Source organism: Hyposmocoma kahamanoa, unplaced genomic scaffold, assembly GCF_003589595.1.
Source record: "Hyposmocoma kahamanoa isolate Upper Pololo Valley unplaced genomic scaffold, ASM358959v1 62, whole genome shotgun sequence".
NCBI lineage: Eukaryota > Metazoa > Arthropoda > Insecta > Lepidoptera > Cosmopterigidae > Hyposmocoma > Hyposmocoma kahamanoa.
The window spans coordinates 21,831,099-21,854,358 of record NW_020653850.1 but is presented as its reverse complement, the minus strand read 5'-3'; the positions used below and the strand labels follow the sequence as shown (position 1 = coordinate 21,854,358).

The 23,260-nt window shown below is 37.2% G+C and overlaps 1 protein-coding gene across 2 annotated transcripts in view; it reads right to left on the bottom strand.

Annotated features, from left to right (window-relative positions):
* LOC113229651 (serum response factor homolog) overlaps positions 1 to 23,260 on the bottom strand; it is a 491,024-nt gene that overhangs the window by 433,895 nt on the left and 33,869 nt on the right. For both annotated transcript variants that reach the window (XM_026463320.1, XM_026463321.1), the window contains exon 2: positions 18,609 to 18,851. In XM_026463320.1, the coding sequence (XP_026319105.1) occupies positions 18,609 to 18,851 (243 nt within the window). The remainder of the gene's footprint in view (positions 1 to 18,608; positions 18,852 to 23,260) is intronic.

Genomic DNA, 23,260 nt, shown 5'->3' with positions numbered 1-23,260 from the left:
CAAATATACGCGATTTAAATCCGGAAAAATAGTTTCATTTCCTATGTTTTTTTTGTATTTTTGTTTCCCTCGCACACTCTCCGTGATATATCCTGTAGAATACCTATAAGCAAACAACCTTTACATATTCCGAGTCACCTATAAGGCTATTGACATGCAACTGAATCCAAGAAGGCCAGTTGGTATTTAGCAGAACCATCCCATAGGTGGCAGCAGTACTCCGTACACGACCGGACTTCTGCTTAGTACAGTAGAAGCGAGAGTCGCGACAAGTGCAACAGCGTCGCCGTTGTGACTGGACAATATATTTTTTTATTTGAAAAATTGCAGAATTGAAAACCTACCAATAGACTTTGTCACGTATTGATCTGTTTGAAGTAATGCAATACGATAACACGCTTTCGCATAGCACAGTTTATGAGCCATAACGCAATAATCGTCAAGAAAATATAAAATCATGAAACAAATAAAAAACAATTCGTACTGTGTAAATACCGTGTTGGCATATCGTGTACACATGTCGTAAATATTGTGATTGATGTTTGAAAAACTCTTAAATGGCAAAACGAATCACTTCCAGTTAAGAAAGCGATGAATTTCTCACTTCTCAACGTGTAGTATAAAAAGAATAGTAAGTTTTTTTATTTAAATTTTTATTGAATTGATATTCAATTTTTTTTTTTTTTTGTGAAATGACTCCACTAGTTTGTTATAATTATTAATACAAAAATAGAACACTCAGAAAAAATTCCTTCGATCCGGTCGGATCCGGTCTTCTTGCATACCGTGACAGACGCTATACCAACTAAGCCACGGAACGACCCAAAGGACCTCACGAATTTTTCTATGTGCTTGCGTCGTGTTTTTTCAACAACTTTTTAGTCGTAGCGCCATCTTTGAGAAATCTGAAAGATTTATCACCCAGTTCGTACATTTACAGCTACCAGTCCTGGCGAGAGATGCCGCTATTCACTGTATCAATTAAATTTTTATTGAATTGATATTCAATTTTTTTTTGTGAAATGACTCCACTAGTTTGTTATAATTATTAATACAAAGATAGAACACTCAGAAGTTTTTTTATGAAAAACAGTAATAGACATAACATTAATATGAGAAATGAAAATAGACCAACTGTTTTTGACAGTCGTCTTCACTAAGTCACAAAATCATTTAAGGTATATATAGCATATACGCTTCCGCAATAAGATTCCAGTTCCCATTCATGAGGTTTAAAACCACAGTAAATTAAAAATGTATACTAAAAGTTATTTATTATACAACATGACGATTTCAAATGTAACTTGCTTATCTATGGAGTAAAGGTTATTTGAGTTTGTGTACAGCTTTGTTGGACTCCAGAAAATTTACCAATTTTCAAGGCCTTAAGTTAAAATTTTAATCTCTACTAATAAGATCATCTTTGTCCCTATCGAGTTCTTAGGTTTTCGCGATTGTTACACATGGGAAAATAAACTATTTTTTCGGATTTAAATTGCGTATATTTGTTTTTTCAAACAAACCAACGTTTCGGGCCCTTTACAGGTCCCATGGTCACGGGTGCTTGAGATAGTAAAACCATCAACCAATTATGTCTAATATTAATGCAAAACACCCTATTTTTCACTATTGTTACAAAAGTTATTAATTAAATACCTTACTTTTAAATTTTGGTTGGTTTTTTTTTATAAAACCAAATATACCCGCTTTAGATCCAAAAGAATAGTTTCATTTCTTATCCTTGTCCCTTACAAAACATTATAGTCATATTTCGTTATACTTTTTTATGATACGACATACCTACCCGTAACAGCTGCAGTGCCACTCAGAGAGCTTAATCGCAAAGATCTGGCAGTGCCCGCCACTGCGCCCGTCACCAGAGACATAAAGTTGGCAAGTCCGTCGTGCCTGTAGTTTCACCAAAACCCATAGTCTCCAAAACCGTAAGTAGGTAATTCTTACATTACTGTTTGGTGGTAGATATAGGTTAACAACAAGTTTAAAAAGGAGCTCCACTGCTACGAAACTTGACTTCAACATCATTCAGATCAACTATAACATTAAGCCCAATATTAATGGACCTATGCATTTTTGACATTATACATGTACAGGTATAACATCACATTGAAAGTATAATGATAATTTGACAGTGGCTCTGAATTTATTACGTCCAATTTTTGTTGATCTGGGCCCTCAGCCAACTCTTTTAATATCAAGCAATAACGTCTTTAAAATTACACAGGTCGTTTTATACTGGATCTGTAATTTCTCCTAATGATAGTCGTTTCAATGGGCCAGCATTATGGGCCGCTGTAGTGCATCTTATGGGCTTTATTTGACCGTCAATCCGATTGTCTTAAGTACTAAATTGTAATGCCGGATGAGTTTCGATTATAAGTATTAATTTTATAATGGCATTAGATTGAAGGATTGTGCTGTCGAGGCAAATGGAGTATAAACTAATGATTATAGTGTTAAATCTTTGTATTTAAATTTCAATAAAAAGAAATCTAAATAAAGAACAATAATCGGGTGCACAAAAGGAGCCCAAAGACGACGTGCCAACCTTTCCTGTACGTCTGACGCACCCTGGACATCAATCGGCGAGTATGTTACGTCGATTGGCAAATTCTTTCACCACGATGGCAAGCTTTAAAGGGTATGCCATCTATACGATAAAAAGAAGAACAATATTTGACCAATCAGAAATCGCTGTTATGACGTCAGCAAAATAAGTTACCACTATAAACTTTAAAAATCCATCTTATGCTTGTGAGTTCCGACCAGAGATCGACGCAAGGAGGGTAAAGTTACCTCAAAACTTCAAGTCACTCCCGCTGAAATAACGGGTTAAAAAAATGCCAAAAAGTCATCAAAACAGAAGAGAACACTGCCGTACGGAAGTAATTGCTAAATTCACATAAAATTATAGAACGAGATACAGTACAATAACAATTTCAATATTTCAGGTGGATATATTATATATAATATATCCACCTGAAATATTGAAATATTTCAGGTGGATATATTATTATTAATTACACACATAGAGTATACTCTATGTGTGTAATTCCAATCTCTAGTTATGACAAAAATAATAGACGAAAAAACATAGATGGGGCCATATACAGAAAAATTAATTGTGGAATAAATAAAAATCTTAATTGAAAAATCAAAATGCGTTGTTTCTATTGATACCCGTAGTCAAGATCCTGAAAAAGCACATCAAAACAAAATAAATGCTATTAAAGATATTAACATGTTAGACCGTTACGTTGTCAGTATTGTCGAAAACCAAATCACACAAATGCTACCTTATAGTCACAACATTAGAACTTCCTTGTGGTGTTGCTACAGACACATGTGAATATACAAAACCGTTTTGAGAAAGCTTGTGAACAGTTTTGAGTGTTGAGTTTTTGTGTGTATGAGACCCTTGACTATCCTACTTTGGTCTTTGAGTAAAAAATGTATGAAGTAATCGTACAATAGCAGGCTACATACTAAAGTCAAAATTCTTCATCGAACATTAAACCGATTTTGTACCATTGCATCCGAATGCGCAACATCAATACTTTAGTAAGTAACCTGCGGTAAATGAATGTGGTCCTTAAAGCTTTCCAAATTAAGATACAATTTTGACAGAGTTGTGACTGTAAAGTAACACAGCTTCACTAAATTAGTAGAAAATCAAAATAACATACCTTTTCGTAGTCTTCGTTCATGTATTCCAAAACACTTCACGCATTGGCCAACCTTATCGTAATTTAAAAAAGTTCGAAGCCAAAAGAAAGCTGTGCGCACAAGACAACGTAGGAGGATCATTGAGCAATTACTTTATGTTTATGATTGTAATATTCGGCGAAAGTAATCACCGAAGACGCACAGCTTTTCGCTCCACACAACCAGACACAGGTCAGAACCCACCATCTTCTTTTATGAAATCCAACTTCGGCCGTATCTCTTACTCATAAGACAAAAATTCGTTTGAAAGCTTAAGGGCAGATGTTGCAGATGGATCATTCTGTCTCGACTGGTCATGCCTTAAAAACTATTACCCGAAAATTAAAATACACCTTCGATAAGTTGAATTAAAGTCAAAGATGTATTTTGAAAGTCGGTTTATCCAAACACTATCGGTGACGCCCTTTTTTACTTTTTATTATTAATAAACGGTAATTAAAAGTATCCGATTCCGATGTTTACGATGTTGGGAGCAATAAAATGGGAAGGCGATGCGTAAGGTCCGGTTGGCGGTGGCCAGATTCAAAACGCGGCAGGATTCCATGGAATGCGCGCGCATGCCTTTAGGCCTTTAAGACATGCGAGTAAATTCTGTGGAATGGTGACACATTTTGACTGGGGCCCCTTTGGCCACCGCCCCTACTTACAAGCTTTTACATCGGTGCCTGAATTCAAAGTCTCAAAAACGCTACATGACTGTAAGAAGAAAAGAAGAAAGACAGATTTTGTCACTTGAAAATTTGAAACTTCACCTTCGAGCACTGGACGTCCTACGTCACCACTTTCCCCAGCAAAAACCGATAGTGGATCGAAAGGCAGAAACTTAATCCTAATACCAATACAAAATCTCAACAAATTTCCAACATTTTATTATTTTTTAATTTTTTTAATGTCTCTCCAAATTTCCACGACATTGTACAAACACGTAATATAAATTATTCGAAACGATAAAAATAGGTTCATTAAAAAGTAAGAAATTAAATCTTTCAAAAAAAAAATATTTAAATAGAAAACCTTGTACAACATTGCATCTATTATTCGAATTATTTTACCTTATTTCGTTATTTTATTGTACATATTTACAAAAAAAAAGGATTTTCAGTAACAATGATCTAGCGTCTTTAGGTATTATTTCTATCACATTGTCTTAAGAAATGGAATCTTATTATCAGCCACGATTACAAAGACGACTTTCTTAACGAAAATATGTTACGTCGTCGTAATAACATTGTAAGGATCCAATAATAAGCTTCCAGAAAAATCGCTAATAAATCATTTTCACTAGAATAACGTAATTTTGTTGTACTTGTTGATCTTTTTCATTGCTTACATGGTAGAAAGTTTCCTAGGTCAAATGGACCGATTCCTTCCTTGCATTACTATAATGGATGTTAAAAATGGATCATGAAATTTTGAATCGAACAAAGTCTATCATCAGAATTGACAGTAACGCCAAACTGTTACCAAGAGGACGGTATATCCGACCCGTACACCACGTAACTTACAATTTTGTCGAAGATTAATTTTTCACAACGTCGTCACTATTGTAAGCTATGTCCATTTGCGATAAAAGGAGCGAATCGAGATAGCTTCCAGTCTTGCCATGAGACTGTCGAAATGAACTAGTAATTATGATCCATTTTAGAGCTCACTGTCCAAAGTGTTCAACTTTAAATGATTTCTACTACTATAGACATTTCACAATTGTTAAGTACTTTTTTTTGCTGAATTTCACAACCGTTCAGTCACTCAACATTATTGTCACAAACTGTTCCAATAATGTTTTTATACATTAATGCTTGAGATTCTTTTTAAAATTTATTTTATAAATACAACTTGTCAGGATTGTAAAGATGTCGTAATCCGAAATATGCAATAAATGTTTAATGATGACTCTTGTGAATTTCGTACAATGTTTCTGGTTATAAGGGAGAACACACACACGTCTCTTGTCCACGCGTCAGTCTCGACACACTGCTAAAGCTTCGCTTTAGTGTGTCATTTTTGGACTTTGTAATACTGGCGCTTGCATTGGGTGCAATTGCGTTCGTGTCATAAATAAAAGAAACTATATCTTTCAATAAAGCAAAAATCTAAATTGAAGTCGAGACGGTACGACAGAACAAAACCCTGCAGAAAAAAACGTGTATGTATTCTACCTTATTTTTGTATAATTTTTGCATTATATAAAACAAAACCAGGTGTATCAGCATCAGATTAAAATCAACACAGATTTAAATATTTGTGAATGAATATTACGGCTGGTAATTGAGTTAACTCCGGTGTCGGCGGTCCTGGCGAAAACCCCGTGTGCCAAAGCCATAAAATCGACAAGCCTTTAAACGAGAATTGAATTATTACTCTGCTCGCCATGAATAATCGCAGAGCAATGGAAGCTTGTCGAAAAACTTAATTTCGAATTTAAATATATGTTTTCGACTTTTATATTTCTCTCTCTGTGACTAATTTTGACATTAATGATGATAACATCAATAATCCTGACATTGTTTAACCATTGGAAATAAGACTCGTCTTAAAAGAATTACATTTAAACTTTCGTAGAAAAATCTCGGAGACTAGACCGTTTACTTAAGTACAAGAGCCTCCGATCCTATCATCCAAATTAAATTCTTCCATTCAATTGAATAAATTCAAAGACTTAAGATTCTCTCTTGGATGATTTTTCATAATACTGAAATGAACAGTCCAATTCATGATTTGTCACACTAATTCGTTCATAAGGCACTAAGAAGACACTGATTCTCAATCTCGTATCACTTTCATCACTTGTTAGGATACATTCGTTACTTAACACTTAATTTTCATTAATATATTATTATGTTTCAACGTCAAAATTCACTTCAATTTTACTAGCATTAAAACAATTTTTTCTATTACCACTAGTAAAATTGAACTAATTGACTGACACTTCATTAAATAGATAAACGTTTTTTACAAATTTTGTAAATACATATGTAGCACCAATAATTACCTTAAATTTAAATTCAATAAAGCATCAGTCAATATAAACATTTCACACACATCATGCCTTAAAACTAATATACGTCACGTTGGATGGATCACAAACAATGTTAAAGAGGACACTAAAGCGCAAACCGGGAATGTTACGTCACTTACAGGTATCAATATTGGCGGTCGAGATCAAAGAGACCCCGCCGCACTAACTACAGTAATAATATATTAAAATATACTTTAGAACAATGTAGAGATCATCTACGCGACGCCGCTGCAGCAGCACCAAATGTTAGCACCAATGGTGATCATAATGGGAATGTCGAAGTGAGAGGAGTGAACCTAAATACTATCATCAATGAAGAAAACAACCTGGTTGTACTTAATAACTATACAGACGATGGCACTTCCATAATGGCCTGAGAATTGTTTGAGTAAAATGCATAGACAAAAAACCTTAAAGTTAAAAAGTATAACGCGATAATATAAACAAATTTACATAGCGAACGTAAAGTAGGTATTTTATTATGCTAAGCCTCGCGTCCCGTTTGATTTGGTAAACCGAGTCACGTTCTGTCACACAATATTTGTTTGTTTGCCCGCATCTCCACTCGCTACTAAGTTCCGCTCCATTCTATAATATCAACTGTTTACGATTGTTTTATGATAATGACTTTTCGAGTTGCATCTTCGGATTTACGAGGATCTGAGTTCAAACGTATGCAAATAAACATTTGAGCACCATGTTTATGCCTGGAATGAAATCCAATGAGACATAAATATCAAGTGATGAAATACAATGTGTAGAAAGTTCAGCAAGAATCAGGTGATGAAAATTATGTATTTTGCCCAACGCGATCGTGTCCAACTTTATTAAACTCGCATAAACCCTAAAATTCATAACGACAATGACTTTCACGAAATAAGTGAACTACAATACCGTTATTACAAAATACAAGCATATCGAATGCGAACACAAAGCGAGGCGTGCAAAATTAAGTCATAAGTTAAGGAGGATGGCCATTTCGAAAGGTTGAGCAACACACGGTGACCGCGAGCGCTGTTTATCGCACGCGCCACCTACGGACTGATGTCACTGTTGCAACAACCGTATGCGAAACAAGAAAAAGCCCTAACGTATAAAAATTTCAAGCTTGAGAAATAACACTCCGAAACAATTGTCGCGACAAGACCACCGGCTCGCGATTTTTTTCAATTAAGTAGCGCGTGGGCGGCGCCCGCGCAGCCGTAGGCGGACGGAAGTGAGAGCGTCAGCGCGGAGACTTTGCATCCTTATCTAACGCTAATAAAAATGCATTTGAATGACTGAAACAGACGATAAAAGCATTCGACAATGTCACAGATCACAGCAGTTGATACAACCAAGGCTTCTCTGTTTATGACCACTTTCAGTGCGTTACGCAACCAAATATTGGGAGTCTCGATACAATAAAGCACGGCGGCAAAAATATGATCGTTTAACAAAATTGCATCTTACGAAAATTAAATATTGAAGTCACGTTCCGCGTGAAATTTGTACCGGAAGATTGACGGTAAATTACCTGAATTAATATGAATCAAATGGATTGGCGAATTATCAGTCAATAACTCAAGGTTCGACGAAAACGTTTTATTATATTCAAGAATTGGTCTCTTCATTTGCATTTAAATGCAGTACGTCGATGAGAATTCGTTTGTTGGTCTCTTGGTCATCGCCTTCCTGATTATGAACTCAGATATTGTTTACGTGTACATATTATAAATTGAAGATTTTCTAAATTTAACACTGCTGCTGCGTCAATTTATGGACATTAAGATTTGTTAAAGTTAAAGTTTCAAAGACACTAAAGTTACGTCAGCTTGTTCATTATAGTCATTTCCGTGCACATAATCGTTTATTTAAACATTTCGGGCGAAGAGATTTACAATGGAAACTTCACTTTATGAACTTAAAATCTTACGTTTAAAAAGCACGTTTATATTAAATACTTGACAGAAATTACCCAGTACCCATGCTCATGACATCGATAATTACCGACAACATCGATTATATTATTCACATCGATTCAAAAATTGTCCCAATTTCAGTCAAAAATTTGTTTTTGTAACTTGTTAAGTATCTTTCAATTTATCTTTCGAAATGTTGCAAGGAGATAATTCGATTGTTCTAAATAAGAACAGGTTTGTTGATACAATTTCTTTCGTTTTCTAGTGACTGGTTTTGGTTCGGTTTCACAGCAGGCATGCACTGTTAATGACTGCAATTTCGGAAAGTAAGAAAATCGAAACTTCACCGATAACGAGACCGACAGACATCGATTACGAGTGCCGTGTAGTGATATAAAAGTGGCATGAAATTCGTGTCCTAATAAGGCGGTTTCGAGAATTGGATTTTTAAATAGCTGTTTTGGTGAACGTCGTATTAATTTGATTTTGGGTTCAATTGCATTGTGTTGGACACTGTAGTTTGATAACCAACCAACTACCAATATATAAAACTGACCAATTTTGACAAATTCAAAAATATAAACAAGTCGACTTCGTGGAAGCTCTTCAATCTGGTACAGAACTGTTCTTTAATATTTACAGTACGTACCATATTATAAATGTTTCACACAAAGCAAGCAAAGCAATTACCTTGTGATTCATTATGCTAGAAATTTAAAAATTCACAGCACGCTCTTGAGAGCTGAGTCGCGAACATAACTCCGGAATACATCTAGCTAAATGAACGGCGGTCATACATAAATCATGCGCAGGCGCACGGGTATTGTGGAAGCGGTGTGGCCTACTGTTACAACGCTTGTTTGTTCTGATACTTTGATAGATACAAGCATAGTCGGGAGAAAATTGACATAGAAAGTTCTAATACTGAATGTAAAGATTGTGTTCAAACCTGTTTGTTAAATTTACATATTGTGATTGTTATTTTTGTACAGAAATTTGAATAAACTCACTTAAAGCTCTACTCTAGCTCTAAAGCTCACTAAAGGCTCTAATGAAATTGAAACTGAATTCTTTAAAACAAAGACGATACGGTTCCCATTCGCTGGTAATAAAACAAAGTTATTAAACTAATGCAGTGGCAACAGAGTTTGAACGCGAAGGACGCCACCCACTCACAACAGGCCAATACGATCATGCGATTATATCACCGTATGTAGGTGGCCTTATAAGGCTAATTGTTCAAAACAATCGTCTAGGAAAAACCATCGACATATCGCCTTTATTCTTGTAATTTTATGAAATTATTCTGGAACTGAAAGATTACCCAAATTCATTTAACCGCACCTTGCTTTTTGTGAATACGAAACGTTATCACTGGAAGCTTTCTTTTGAATGGAACTTAAGATTTCGAATACCTTTTACAATAGATAGATATGAAAATACGAAAACTACACTGTATTTTAAGTTTATACCAACACCACTGAAACTCAAAGATTACATCCAAAATTGGAAATGATTTTTTTTTTTCGGATATAAAATCAAATTTTTATTTGTTATTTTTTTCAAACGAACAACGTTTCAGGCTGTAATGACATGTCCCATAGTCACGGCGATGGCATTAGTCATTAACTAGTTAAGTCTAATATTACTGACAGCCACCCTATTCTGCACTATAGTTACAAAAATTGTCAGCCGAAACGTTGGTTTGTTTGAAAAAACAAACAGAAACGATTTTAGATCCGAAAAAATACTTTATTTTTCTCAATTACTCGATATATTCAAAATTTTATTGAAATCACTATAAGCAAATATATGTACACTTAATAGTAGACATCAATTTGTCAATGGCTATGTTTTTGTGTTATTGTTTTATGATGAATACGAGACGTCATTAAGAAAAAGATATTAGACTACAAGACAGACAAATAGTGACAAATAAAATGTTAACAGACAGCTAGTTGTTAAAATTTTCCCAGGAACTCCGGAACAAATGCTGCTCACGTTGCAGATTACCATTTGAAAGCTCTTTGTTTGGGGATGTTCGTCAATAGAAAAAGTATGATGGATCGACTGGTCACAAAAGCTAAGGATTTGTTTTCTATATTGAATGGGCAGAACGTTAACGCCATTCGACCGCTGCATACGAGATGAGAAAAGCCCCAAGTACTTATATACTGCTGAACAAGGGTACGACAGGCACTTTAGGTGGAAAATGTCTTATCTGACGAAGCGGTTCCGTTTATTTCAAAATCGTTGCTACAGGTATTGACAGCGAAGAATTGTGTTAACAATGCGATCATTTGGAGAAAGTATCTGAACGGCATAAAAATCTAAAATATACCAACGAACAATTTGAATAATCTCGACATTAACTGGTTTAAATCTCAGAACCCACACGAGTGGAAGGGGTAAAAGCACCGAACAAAAACCAAACTTGAACAACGATATGATTCTGGCCATAATACCGGAACATGATACAATTTCGCCACTATAAATCTTGAAAAGCACAATAGATGCACCTTACACACTAGCATTTCCCACGGCGCTGTCACCGCAGGCAAAGGCCCGCCGCCTATCGCTGCATCTACACCACTCTAGTGGACAGTCCTCCTAACAAAGCCCCTACAGAGGACGAATCATTTCCCACGAGCTAACGGAACCTATTTTGAATTTATAGTCACGTAACAACCGCTCGCCTCGCCATACAATGCCCAACCACTTAACGAGATAGAAGAGCCACACTCTAAGGAAACCAGCGATGAATAGGGAACAACAAAAGTAATGGTTAGTGATACTGCCAAAACGCGCAGAGATGGCGACACAAAAGGATGACCGATAAATGCTTCAATATACAGAAGAAAACATAGTTTGCGTTTGTAACAATACAGATGAAAAAATCCACTGTCATGTCTAAGGTTAATGTTTGAGCTTTGACCGGGGCTTAGACGATGTGGGCCATTGTTTTATTGTGTTTAAATCTTTTGTGCTAAATTAATCTCCCTGGCGAACATTTTTAGGATTTTAGCTGATCTCTTTTTTCGACTCAATTCAAATTCAAAAGTTTAGCGTTTAATTTTTTTTTATTCACTTGATAACGTTTGATATTATTTATTATAATAACGACGTCGGTGGCTTAGTGGTAAGCACTGTAAGCGCTAGAAGAGGTGTTAACGAGTTCGATTCTTAGTAGAATCAATCTAGTAAGTAAACTTTTTCAATTTGAAATTCCAACAAAATTGTGGTATGGATGTTTTGGATCGTGCCCTGGAGCAAATTTCGTTGCTCTGGTACTCATGGGAATTCTCTAGTTTGAAAAAAAGTTATTAAATAAAAGATATAATGCAGGATCGTATTGTTATTTTCCTGTCCTAATTTCATTCATTAACTAAGCAGTTGACATAATGTAACCATATAAAAATTAATGCACGTACGTACGTGTTGCACAAAAAAATTCCATAAAACACAAAGGTTTGATTTTTAACCTGTTTTCAGTATTTTAATAACTGTTCCTCTCTCCTAAATTAGATTTCGTTAAGACTTGTTGGATTGTTGTCATTTCTACAGGCCGATTCGATGCAGCGAGGGTATTGTTTACATTCTTTTTATAGTACATCACGTGGCTAGAGCATAATATCGTGAATCATCACCGCAACGCTAATAACAGCCCTCTTTCGTCTACTACGTTACGATCTTCAGTGTTAGGTACTAATACACATGTAACAGTAACTCACTTGTCCCAAGTGTTCATAAATCAACTACCTTCAAAACATTCTTTAACAAGTGTTCCTCGACCATAAATAGCGGAGTGTCGCTAAGCTTGCAAATTTTATGTTTGCATTCAGAAATGTCAAACTTGATGTTCAATTTTGGAAAGTTTTTTTAAATGACATCGCTTTGCACCATTAATAATAATTCTAAAAGTAACATTTTTGGGAAATAGAGAAAAACGCTTACGAAATAAAGCATATATCAAATACAACTTTATCACATTTGGCACCAGACATTAATTATATTTGACGTACTATTTTAAAGTCTTTCGTCAATACGTCTTTTTATAACAGAAGGTGCGTTTTAATTTGACCTAACACTCAATTCGGGCCATTACAGATGAAATTTCAAAGCATAGACCCAATTTCATTAAAGAATGTGCCCGTAGCTTTATAGTGTAACACAATATGTAAAGCGGGTCGGTGCGCGGCAGCAGTTTACGCTATTCTCGGCGAGCCTAATTTTAACCATGTGCGTCGCCGGCTAGTTTTAGGAAGTGGGCCGGTCGGATTCGGCGAATCAATCGCGGATGGGATGTGTATTGAGGGTTTAAAAGAGGAATTGCGCAAGTTAAACATTAAACAAATTTTGAGTCAATTAGGTACTGATACTATCGCTACAGAAGCCATTAAAATTGAATTTAAAGAAAATGTTACAATCTTTGGTGAAATTTATAAAACATATGAATCGGCTGTTGTAGTCAAGAAATAAAGATTGGTGAAGATCCATGACGACCTATAAATTTATTTTGCAGCTCTAAAACGTGGCCAAATTAAATTCTTAATAAACGACAAAAAGCTAACCTCAAAATCCCATAATGAAGCAACAAAACTGTTCAATAAGGCCTCACTTCAATTGAAAAGCAAAAACGAAAAAACATTTAAAAATAAACCCATTTACACCGCCCTTGTATTTATAACGTAGGCTTTAATTACAGACAAAACACTTAATTGGAGTTGCATTAGATTCAACGCTGACGCAAGCTGTCAATCGCGCATGGAACAGATAGATCGCAAAGAAGGTTATTTACTTTTAGTATTGGGACCGATATAATCGCCAATTATCGAAATGACAACGACCATATCTAGTTGGACGACGCAGTCCTTTCAGAGATTTTCAACCTTTTATTATATGAACTGAAAAACCATAATATTATAGTAATTTCTAGAGTTTATACTCATATAATTCAGTTTAAATCGAGTATGGCCAACTTTTTTGAGATATTTCTTAAATATCGATGTGGTTATGGAAGATTTAATAATGAAACCGAAAAGGGATATATAGAAGTTTGTCCTAGAACTTGATTTGAAACAACCAGAAAAAGGATTCGCTTCTTAGAAAATTTAGCAATATCAAAATCAAACACAGAGGACAATGCAAGCAGAAATGTCAAAAGATAAAACAGACATATCTTAAAGCGAAGAAGGTTGACAACCGCCCATATCTATAATGGATGAGCTTCGTCCGCGTCAGTCCGGTAAACGAGATCGCATAATCGCAGTCGCATACATAACTAAGCGCGGACAATCGCTGCTTATTCATTAATCTAATGCGGTAGCGCATTGAGGGAAAGTTTAAGAGGAGAGAGGACATGACTTGACGACTGATGAAAAGCAAAAACTATTTAAGAAGCTTTCAAAGGAAACATACAAAACAAACATAGATTAAGAACCAATTTAACTTTTTCCATTTAAGAATTAGCTAATATTAATATTTAAGTAGCACAACTGCCCTAATGGATTTAAAGACGGCATTGGGGAATCGGGTCGCGTTCGTTCCACGAATAAATTTCAATTAGAGCAATCAGGGCGGGCGGTCGCGGAAGCTACTCCTCGAGCGGGATAGTGCGCACCTCGCATACGAATCGTCAACTCCCGCGCATACAAAGGAGGACCCCCGCAAATCATTTCCATGCCACAAAGTCAGATGTGAGCGGAATCCACCTCTTTGATCTTAGCTAGATAATGATGTTAGCCTGCCACCGCTAAGGATATGAGACAGTTACTCCGCAGAGGTCAGTTTGCGCACCGAAGAATGGATGGCATGTCAAATTGTTCGAATGAAGCACAATGTAAGCGCCGCATAATTCCCGCGCAAGATATGGACCGGCCACCGCGAGATGCATTGGCGCACGCCAATTTGTAACCGCCGACATAAACTGCGGATGTAACGAAGCCCCTAAACAACGAAATAAGCAAGCGGATCAGCCATCGACTCTCGCGAAATATCTCACCGGCTGACGGCCGACAACACAAGAAGCTAACTCGGACTTTACATTCGCCGACGTAACGAGGGAAGCCGCCCATTGTATTTATGCCTTAAACACGATTTATTTATTCGGCGGACATACACAAAATCTTGTCCATAAATACATGTGAAAGCACATATCAAGTATCGGAATGCAAACGGGGCTCGTGGTTGAATTATGCAACAGAGCGGCGCGGGCGCAGCGCCTGCCGTAATAGTGCACGGAGTGGCCGCAACAACGCCTAAAATAATACCGACAGATCCCAGCTCGAAATAACGCCAATACCGCAATTCCCCCGCTGACAGATGCATGATCGTTTGTAACGTTAAAGCTCATTTTGTTATTTTTCTACTTGATGAAGGCGCACTCACTCAAAATTTAGAAACTTTACACTAACATGTGTTTCCTTAGGTGTATTAAATGAAGATAAACGTAACCCAGACTGGTGGATAATTGATTTTTTGACGGTTTTGCTCTCAATTAATACTCTGATCCATTACGGTACGACGATGGCGTGAGCCTTATTTATGACGGCCGCTACTCTTGGAAATTTCACCAAATTGAGATTGTTCCTCCTGAGGCCGTGGCGACGGATCTCTTCATTTGTCCGCGCGTAAGAGACACGGCAAAGGCGGTTTGCGAATATTGCCCTTATATCGGATTAACGGTGGGTCCATCCATCTTTCGTGTGGGTGGTCGTCGGTACGGTTAATTACAGGGGAGAACCGATCATTTAATGTGAATTTCGCAAACATTAAATAATTTAAAAAAAGATCGAATCGGCGGTGCGTTCACGCGCGGAATAATAAATTAATGATCGCACCAACCGTGACTCTTTGGCACTGCGGTCGTCCAAACAGTGTTTTATGAAACCGTCTCGAAACCAATCCAAATACAAAAACGAGATTACAAAACAACACAAGAAACTAGAACAATAGCCAAGAACAGCGTTCATTAGGGGCAGATCTTAGACGCGGCGAGGAGTCCGCTAGATAATCTTGTAATCCTTAAACCACACGCAGTGACGATTACAACGCACCTATTAGTCAAATTAGCTTTATTGTTAGGGGTTGCTTAAGACGCGGCGATCGGCTTACACGCTGACAATTATGTGAGCACATGCGGCTAACGCACAATGCAATGACTCAGCAAAATTGCAGCCGAGCGTTTATCAAAACAATAGTATTGATAAGTTAATAAACCGAGGCGCGCAGCGACTAACGAGCGATTACCGCTGTTGAGAATAGACGCACGCGTCACATGCGAGCAGAATACGTTATGGATGCCGTGACTCACCGCCTATTGGAAAGGCGGGCCTAAGCCTGATTGTCGACTAAAAAAGACGAGGAATTTACGACTTGTGTTGACAACTTCTATAGTGTCGACAGTTCTTTTTTGAACCATGAGATTTTCCCCAGAGATCACGCGTACGTGCTTTGAAAGATAACGAGAATATTTGCGGAGTAATCCTTGTAAGAAACTAGTGCATACTGAAAGCGAAATCTTTGAATTCTAGTGTTACGAAACGCGTTATGAAGAACCGATGAGGGAATCGCTCGAAGCGAGGGCACTGACCGACTTACACATTTATACCGCTAATTCATGCACAAGAGCATCTGCATCATACGAGCGCGTACAAATCAGCCAAACGCCAGACCACCGCCACTAATACAGTTTAAATTCACGCAACAGACACGCCAGACAACGAGCATTATACGCTTCGAATACGTAAATTTAAAATTATATTTATATATGCCGAGTTTACGGCGATGACATGTGAAATTGTTCCTAGAGAATAAGCGAAAAATGCCGCCTTTGAATGTAAAGAGCTAAATGAGAGCAACGGTATTGTATGTTCCGGAGTCACGAACAGATGTAAAGCAATAAAGCACGAAACATCGGAGTTACAACTCGTGGCCAGCTGTCATAAGATGTAGTTATCGCCCGAAATCGAAATTATCGCGTGAATATTTTAATCCGATCGACTTATCGATGGTGCGTACATGAACAATAAAGATCTACATCGCCGTCAATGTGTTATTTCCGTACGTCAAATGCGGACGGGTGAGAACGACCCACCTGAGGACGAGAGATTTTATCGGTGCGAACGCGAAACGAAAGAATCGACGTAATCGATTTCAACATATCAAAGCTGACAAGCGATATTCGAGGTCGGGGGCGACGCAGTGGGCGCCGGATGGATTCGAAATTAAAACGATATGCAAATGAGGAGCGAGAATTAATCGTCAGTTGCAATCGATGCGACGGCAGCGAGAGCAGCTACTGGGTACAAATCGATGAATAAATAGTGTCCGATTAGCGGCGCAAGGTGCGCTTGAGCTAATGGATGAATCGAATGGAATCTGCGGGGCTGAATGAATCGACGCGGTCGTATTTGGCGGAGCTTGATCAGCACTTTTCATTAAGTGTTTGCGTGAACGCGATGATGGTGCTAGAGACAGTAATTAATTTGAAATTGGATTTGTGTCTTAAATTAAGTCGGAGCGATGGCGTTTATGAGTTGGATGTGAAAGCTCCCGCGTTACCCGTTCACTTTTCCTAGAGTCGGTGTCGAGTTTGACAGGAGAATTTATAATGATCGCTCTCCGTACCTCCGAAAGTAATTTTTAATTAAGTTTCTTGATAATCCGGATCACAGAGTCGAGGTCTAAGTCCCGAGGCGTCGCCCTCCCTTGATAATTGGAAACTGTCCCTATTTACAAATAACACCTGCTACTTTGTTGACCTTCTGCATCACTCGAGATTTTAATGGAATTCTCCACACTATACAAAGATATTCTTTGGCTGTAAATTAAAATACGTTTGCAAGTGGTGTAATAGAGCGATCTATTCAAAAGACTTCCTGGCAATTTGGATCATTACCGAGATTATTAAATCTTGTTTGTTATGTATCGGTTCCTTTTCAAGAATGAAAGGCCGATTCATTCATCATAATGATTCAATGATCGCAGTGCTCCCGCGTCGGAAGCGTTACTCTAAACCGGCAAACCGGTTGCTAGCGTTAATTATAAACCGATTTTAAATCTGATTATTTCGCTACCGAACAGTCTATCAGTTTCGACACGGTTCGCACAAAGATCATCAATTATATTGATAGGATTTTAGATAGATGATTAATTAAACTGCTGTGATTAAATCGATTCCAGGTTTTAATCGTTTAGAAACAGGAAAACGATACCGACTTGTTTATTTAATTTCGTTTGCTTGTCGCATTTTTAAACGAAAACAAAGTAATGCGTACTAAAAAATATAAGTACGTACTTATCATCCTGTGGTCAAGAGTCTCGCCACGGACATGCTTTAATGCTGCGAATTATGCAAGAATTTTAACGATTTTCACAAAATACGAATATGATTAACATTTCCCGTACAGAAGCGCGAAATTCTCGCAGATAATAATTCATTTTATGCGTCGTCGGCGCGTCGTATCTTCCCAGATCTGAATGGACCTGTCAATTACCACTCGCAATCGGTTGTTGCAACGCTTATCATTACCACTCCTCCACAACAGTACAGAAAAGAAATTGCATCACACAAACTCAGATCCTCGACAGCCTTTAAACTGTGCATAAAATACTCTCCTTTGTACAAAATATATTAACAAAATAGTTTAATGCTCGCATATTAATCTCCTTAACTAATAAATTAAGCCTAGAACGTGACTATTTCGATAATCCAGTCGAAATCTCCTGATACCAGATTACTCTAATGAGAACTACCGTTGAGGATGATGGGACATGTGGGGGTGCGAGAGGTGCGCATGGGAGTACGGTTGTCCTAACGAGCCTAGGGGGAGCGGTGAAGGGCAGGGAGGATGCTGGTGATACTGCTGTAGCGGCGAGGGGGCTAACCCCGGGTGGTGTTCTATAGGGTACTGCGCTGACCCCGCGTATGCTAGTTGCCTCACCTTCATGTCGTCGTCTACAATGTTATACGTCAGCTCGGTCTCCTCGTAGCCGGTGGCCGCCATCCGCTGCTCGCTTGTGGTGGGCGGATCGGGAGAGTTCAGACACGTCTGAATCAATCTCTTCCCTGAATCCGATGTGATCATCGGCTGAAGTTTCCGCGTCGCAAATGTGTACACGTGTCCCGTTTCCGACGCGACTAGTAGCATCACTTGAGTACCCGTCAAGGTCGATAACTCGTAAGCCTGCAAAAGAAAAATCAAATCAGATACATGTGTTCCTTAATGTAAACAACCATTGCGATATGCAGGTCGCTGAATTCCTGTGAACATTTGCGAGCGACGTTAAACGGTATTAAAATTGTTTAATTACAAAATTACATCATCTTTCGGCATCCAAATTATTTGTGGTCCGTGAGGTCGAACCTTTCGAAACTGTAAGGCTCTTAAAACATGAGGTAACGTAAACAGTTTCGGGACCGGGACTTCAAAAGACTCCCTCTGGCCTTTGAACTCTCCCACGCTAATTCGTGGGCAAACGGTCGGAGCTGCGTTTTGGGAGCAGTATCACTCTCACGGCACTATTTGGTTGTATGCCGGAGGAATTATCACACCCACTGGCGCCACCTACACTCACAAAGTTATGTTTACCGACGACACGTTCAAAATTGAAATCAAGTTCGTTGACGACATCGTGATAAAAGGTTAAGGTTGACATTTAAAGAAATAATGTTGTACTTGGTTGTTACTTGTCGATTTTACTAAATGCAAAGTACACGGTGAGTGTAGACGCATAAGTGAGTGTTTACGTGCTTTTTGCTTTACGTAACGTGTGCATAAATTCACCCACTCACTGTTACGCGGTCTTGTAGACCAGGTAATTTATTATTCAACACATTTTGAATGGTTCTACAATTCAATTTAATGTTTTAAGTGTCGTAATTTATGTAATTGTGAATGAGTAAATTATGGGTTCTTAACATGATTTTATTATTTATATTATATTGCTACATAATGGACTCATTATAATATAATATAAAAATTAATTCGCAATGCAATTTAAATGCCGTAATGGCCTAATGGTTTCAAAGCCTATCAAAGCAGAGGGTCGTGGGTATTGAATCCCACTTCGCACCTTTCAGTTTCTCTAAATTTATATGCGTAATTTTGATTTGAAATTTACAATGACCTTTTCGATGAAGAAAAATTTCAGTGATGTAACCTGCACGTCGAAAGTTTACAACACAACAAAGTCCCCAGTCCTACACCCTCGCCTGATGGGAGACCCATGCCCAGCAGTGGGACGTATAAATGGGTAGATGATAATGATGATGAACGCTAAATGTAATCTTACTTTACTATTCGGAGTCAGAAGAGGTTCTGTACGTGCACCAGAGGCAGGCAATAGCCTTTTGACAACCGGATGAAGACTACTGTCTTGCAGAGGTTATAGTGCCTTTCTTGTATACCCAAATTTTACTATAAATACTATACAACTTGGGCTTGACGTTATGCATAAAGCGCTTCCCCGTAAAAAAGGGTCACTGTAATCAAAACTTATATGGAAAGGAACAAGGCTGTTCGGACTTAAACGTCGTGTAAAAAAACAATTATTAAAAAAAGATTCGATTTCATGAAATAAATCAGTTACAAAATGAACTGTATCTTTTTTTCGCAGCACCGATTCAATTTTCTGGCAGAACGCCTCATGTGTCAAGTATGAAATGCGAAGAGTTCGGGGGTCAGGGGTCACTGAGCCTCATCCGACGGATATGCCAGTATGATCATAACAAGCGGAGATTTTGAAGATAATAAATACAGTCTCCACAGTGTTTTGATTTTATGAAAAATGCTTCAGCACGCGTTCAAACTGCTTTACGTATTTAAGTTCCTTGTAATAAATATGCAAAATTGCATCGAAAATATTACACATAATTAGTTGAAAAAAGGCCAGATGCAAAGAGCCTTTAATCAACGAGCGTGTATGAAAGCATTGATGGGTGATGATGAGGAGAAAGATGTTTGTCAGGAATGTCGACGTTGGAAGAACGAGGAATTTATGTAATTTCGTTAAGTTCATTCATTTGATCAAACACGAATACGTCGTTACAAGAAATTTTATACGTCACTTTAATAGATATGATTTGTAGACAATTAATTCCCTCTATTTAGTACCATCATTACATAAAATGAGTAATGAAGGTATGTAATTAGCCCCTGTAGTCTTTGCACGAAAACCAACAAATTTATTTTCTGCTTAACCACAGGAAATGCAAGCTTATATTGATTATTAATAAGAATTACAAGGTAAGTAAAGTTAAAATTGCGGTAGTGAGCGAAAAATGTGCCGAAATTTCGAAATTGACAATTACAAATGTACCTTTAATGAGGTTTGTTGTTAAAGATGATTAACGGTTTTCGAAAACCGAACGTCCTTAAGGGTAATAAAAAAAAGAAATGGAGGAACATCATTGGCTCATTACGGCATTAAAATGGCCGCCAAATATAGAAGTGTTGATCGAAAGATGTTTCACAGCTTTCTTTAACCCCTTTCAGGAAGGTTGAGAATTTAATTAATTATTGTAATTATTGTTCTGTACTATTTATGGCTTGAGTTTCTTTTGAAAACGTCCTAGATGTTATGATATCTGTACGTTTGAAACCATGGCAAAAAGAACTAGAATTACTTTCAAAACTTGAAGAATATTTAGGTTGCTAAAAAGCTACCAATACTACATGGTTGTTATGATTAAACGGCATTTTGCTTTGGAGTAATACCGCTAACATTAATAGGATCTCTGTCCTGCAAAAGTATTAGGGCACTTTGTAAGGCAAGCCCCAGACTGTCTCTGAGGGGTAATTAATTTTAAAGAAATTAACATTCTCACCCGAGCGTTATGAAAATCTAATTTATGCATGTTAAGAAGAATAGAATTTTTAAATGGAAAATTGCGTTAGACATAACATTATTAAGAGGAATAAAAACTACTATACTGGTACTCTAGACAACCATTTTCACAAAATAACAAATTAATTTAAGGAAAAAAAGGAAAAGGTATACGCTTTTTTTTAATATCAAGTGACGAGTCCCATGTGCCTATAATTTCACCAGCACATTTCCAGCACCGCTTAACCTTCAAAACCGGAACGCAATAATGCGACATTACTGCTTGGCGGCAGATATAGATAAGTCCCTGGACGAACTTTTAACTGCCTCCAAGGCCGAACGGTTACCATGACTGCCACGCAGAGACCCCAGGTTCGATTCCCGAGCTGAAAGAAATATTTGTGGTTGTCTATGTGTGTGTCCATGGCACAAGCGACACAGGGTTTCCCTAGTGTGGGGCTATTTTGAATGTGTGCGTTATTATATATAAAAAACTCTTACAAAAAACTCTACTGCTACTAAATAAGATTCCGGCTTCTGTAATAAGTTTCCGGTTGATATTCAAAATTTGCCATTTACGAGGTTTAAAACTATAGTGAAACCAATCTTTACACTTCTAAAAGTCCTAATTACACAGCTTCTGCATACTTAGATGATGTACTCTTGCAGATCGTCGAATCATTGTAAATAATAAATGTATATAAAATATGTTTATTTAGAAATAGTGACTCCTAGAGTTTGCTATTTTCTCATTCTCAGGGGAGTCTGCCATACGAGTGAGCAGTTCAGTTTAATCAATATGATGGTTCTAAGAGTATGTAATTTAACGTTAAGACTAATAAGTACAACTGTAAAAGTTTATTAGACTGCTTCTGCGTAATTGGATGAAAAAAATCCATTGGAGTGATACTTTGAAATTTTTTGGGTTGCATCTTAATCTTTTCGGATTCGACAAAAGTGCACTTGGCAAAGACAAACTGATCCTCCTAGAACCGGTTCTAGAAATCTACAACATAAAAATGTACCAAAAAAACAATTCATCCACTTCCAACCTAAAGACATTTTCTTGTAAAAAAAGCACGTTATTCAGTCTCAGAATTCATGCAGAATAGTGATCTCTAACAATATGATCTCGATGTATCAATAGCCTATATTTATATTTTAATATGTAATCCGAACATACATTTCAATGGCAGAAGTATAAACATTAGGTACAAACTAGTTTTAAGTCCAATTTACCCTACTAGGGTACATGTAATACTATTATTTACTTGTAACAACTGTATATACCGTGGTTGCAATTAACGATATTCTATTCTATGCGATTACGAAAATGACAACGTGAACAAACATCTATTTAAAAATACCTCCCCAAGAGTTTCTTACTCATTCATCTCGGGGAAACCTGCATTATGAATGAATCACAAAGTTTATTTTAACAATTTGACCCGTAATTTGCTTACGTATGGAATAAAGATAATTTCAATTTGAATCTGAATAAGTGGCGAGGGGATGTCAAAATAACAGTATAGGTAATATGGGCTTATCAAGCATAACTCGTCACCGCTCATCTACAGCATACACTAGCCCTAAAATGATAAAGTATATTAAGTGTTATTCTAGAAGAATGGGTAATAATGAAGTACCAGTAGCTCTTTGTCACCACTCGATACTACCTCAGTAAGAATTAAAAATTTTCCCGTACTATTAAGGCAGGGACACTGGCTTTATTTCAGAATTTTTTTACAGACGAAATTAACAGCATTTG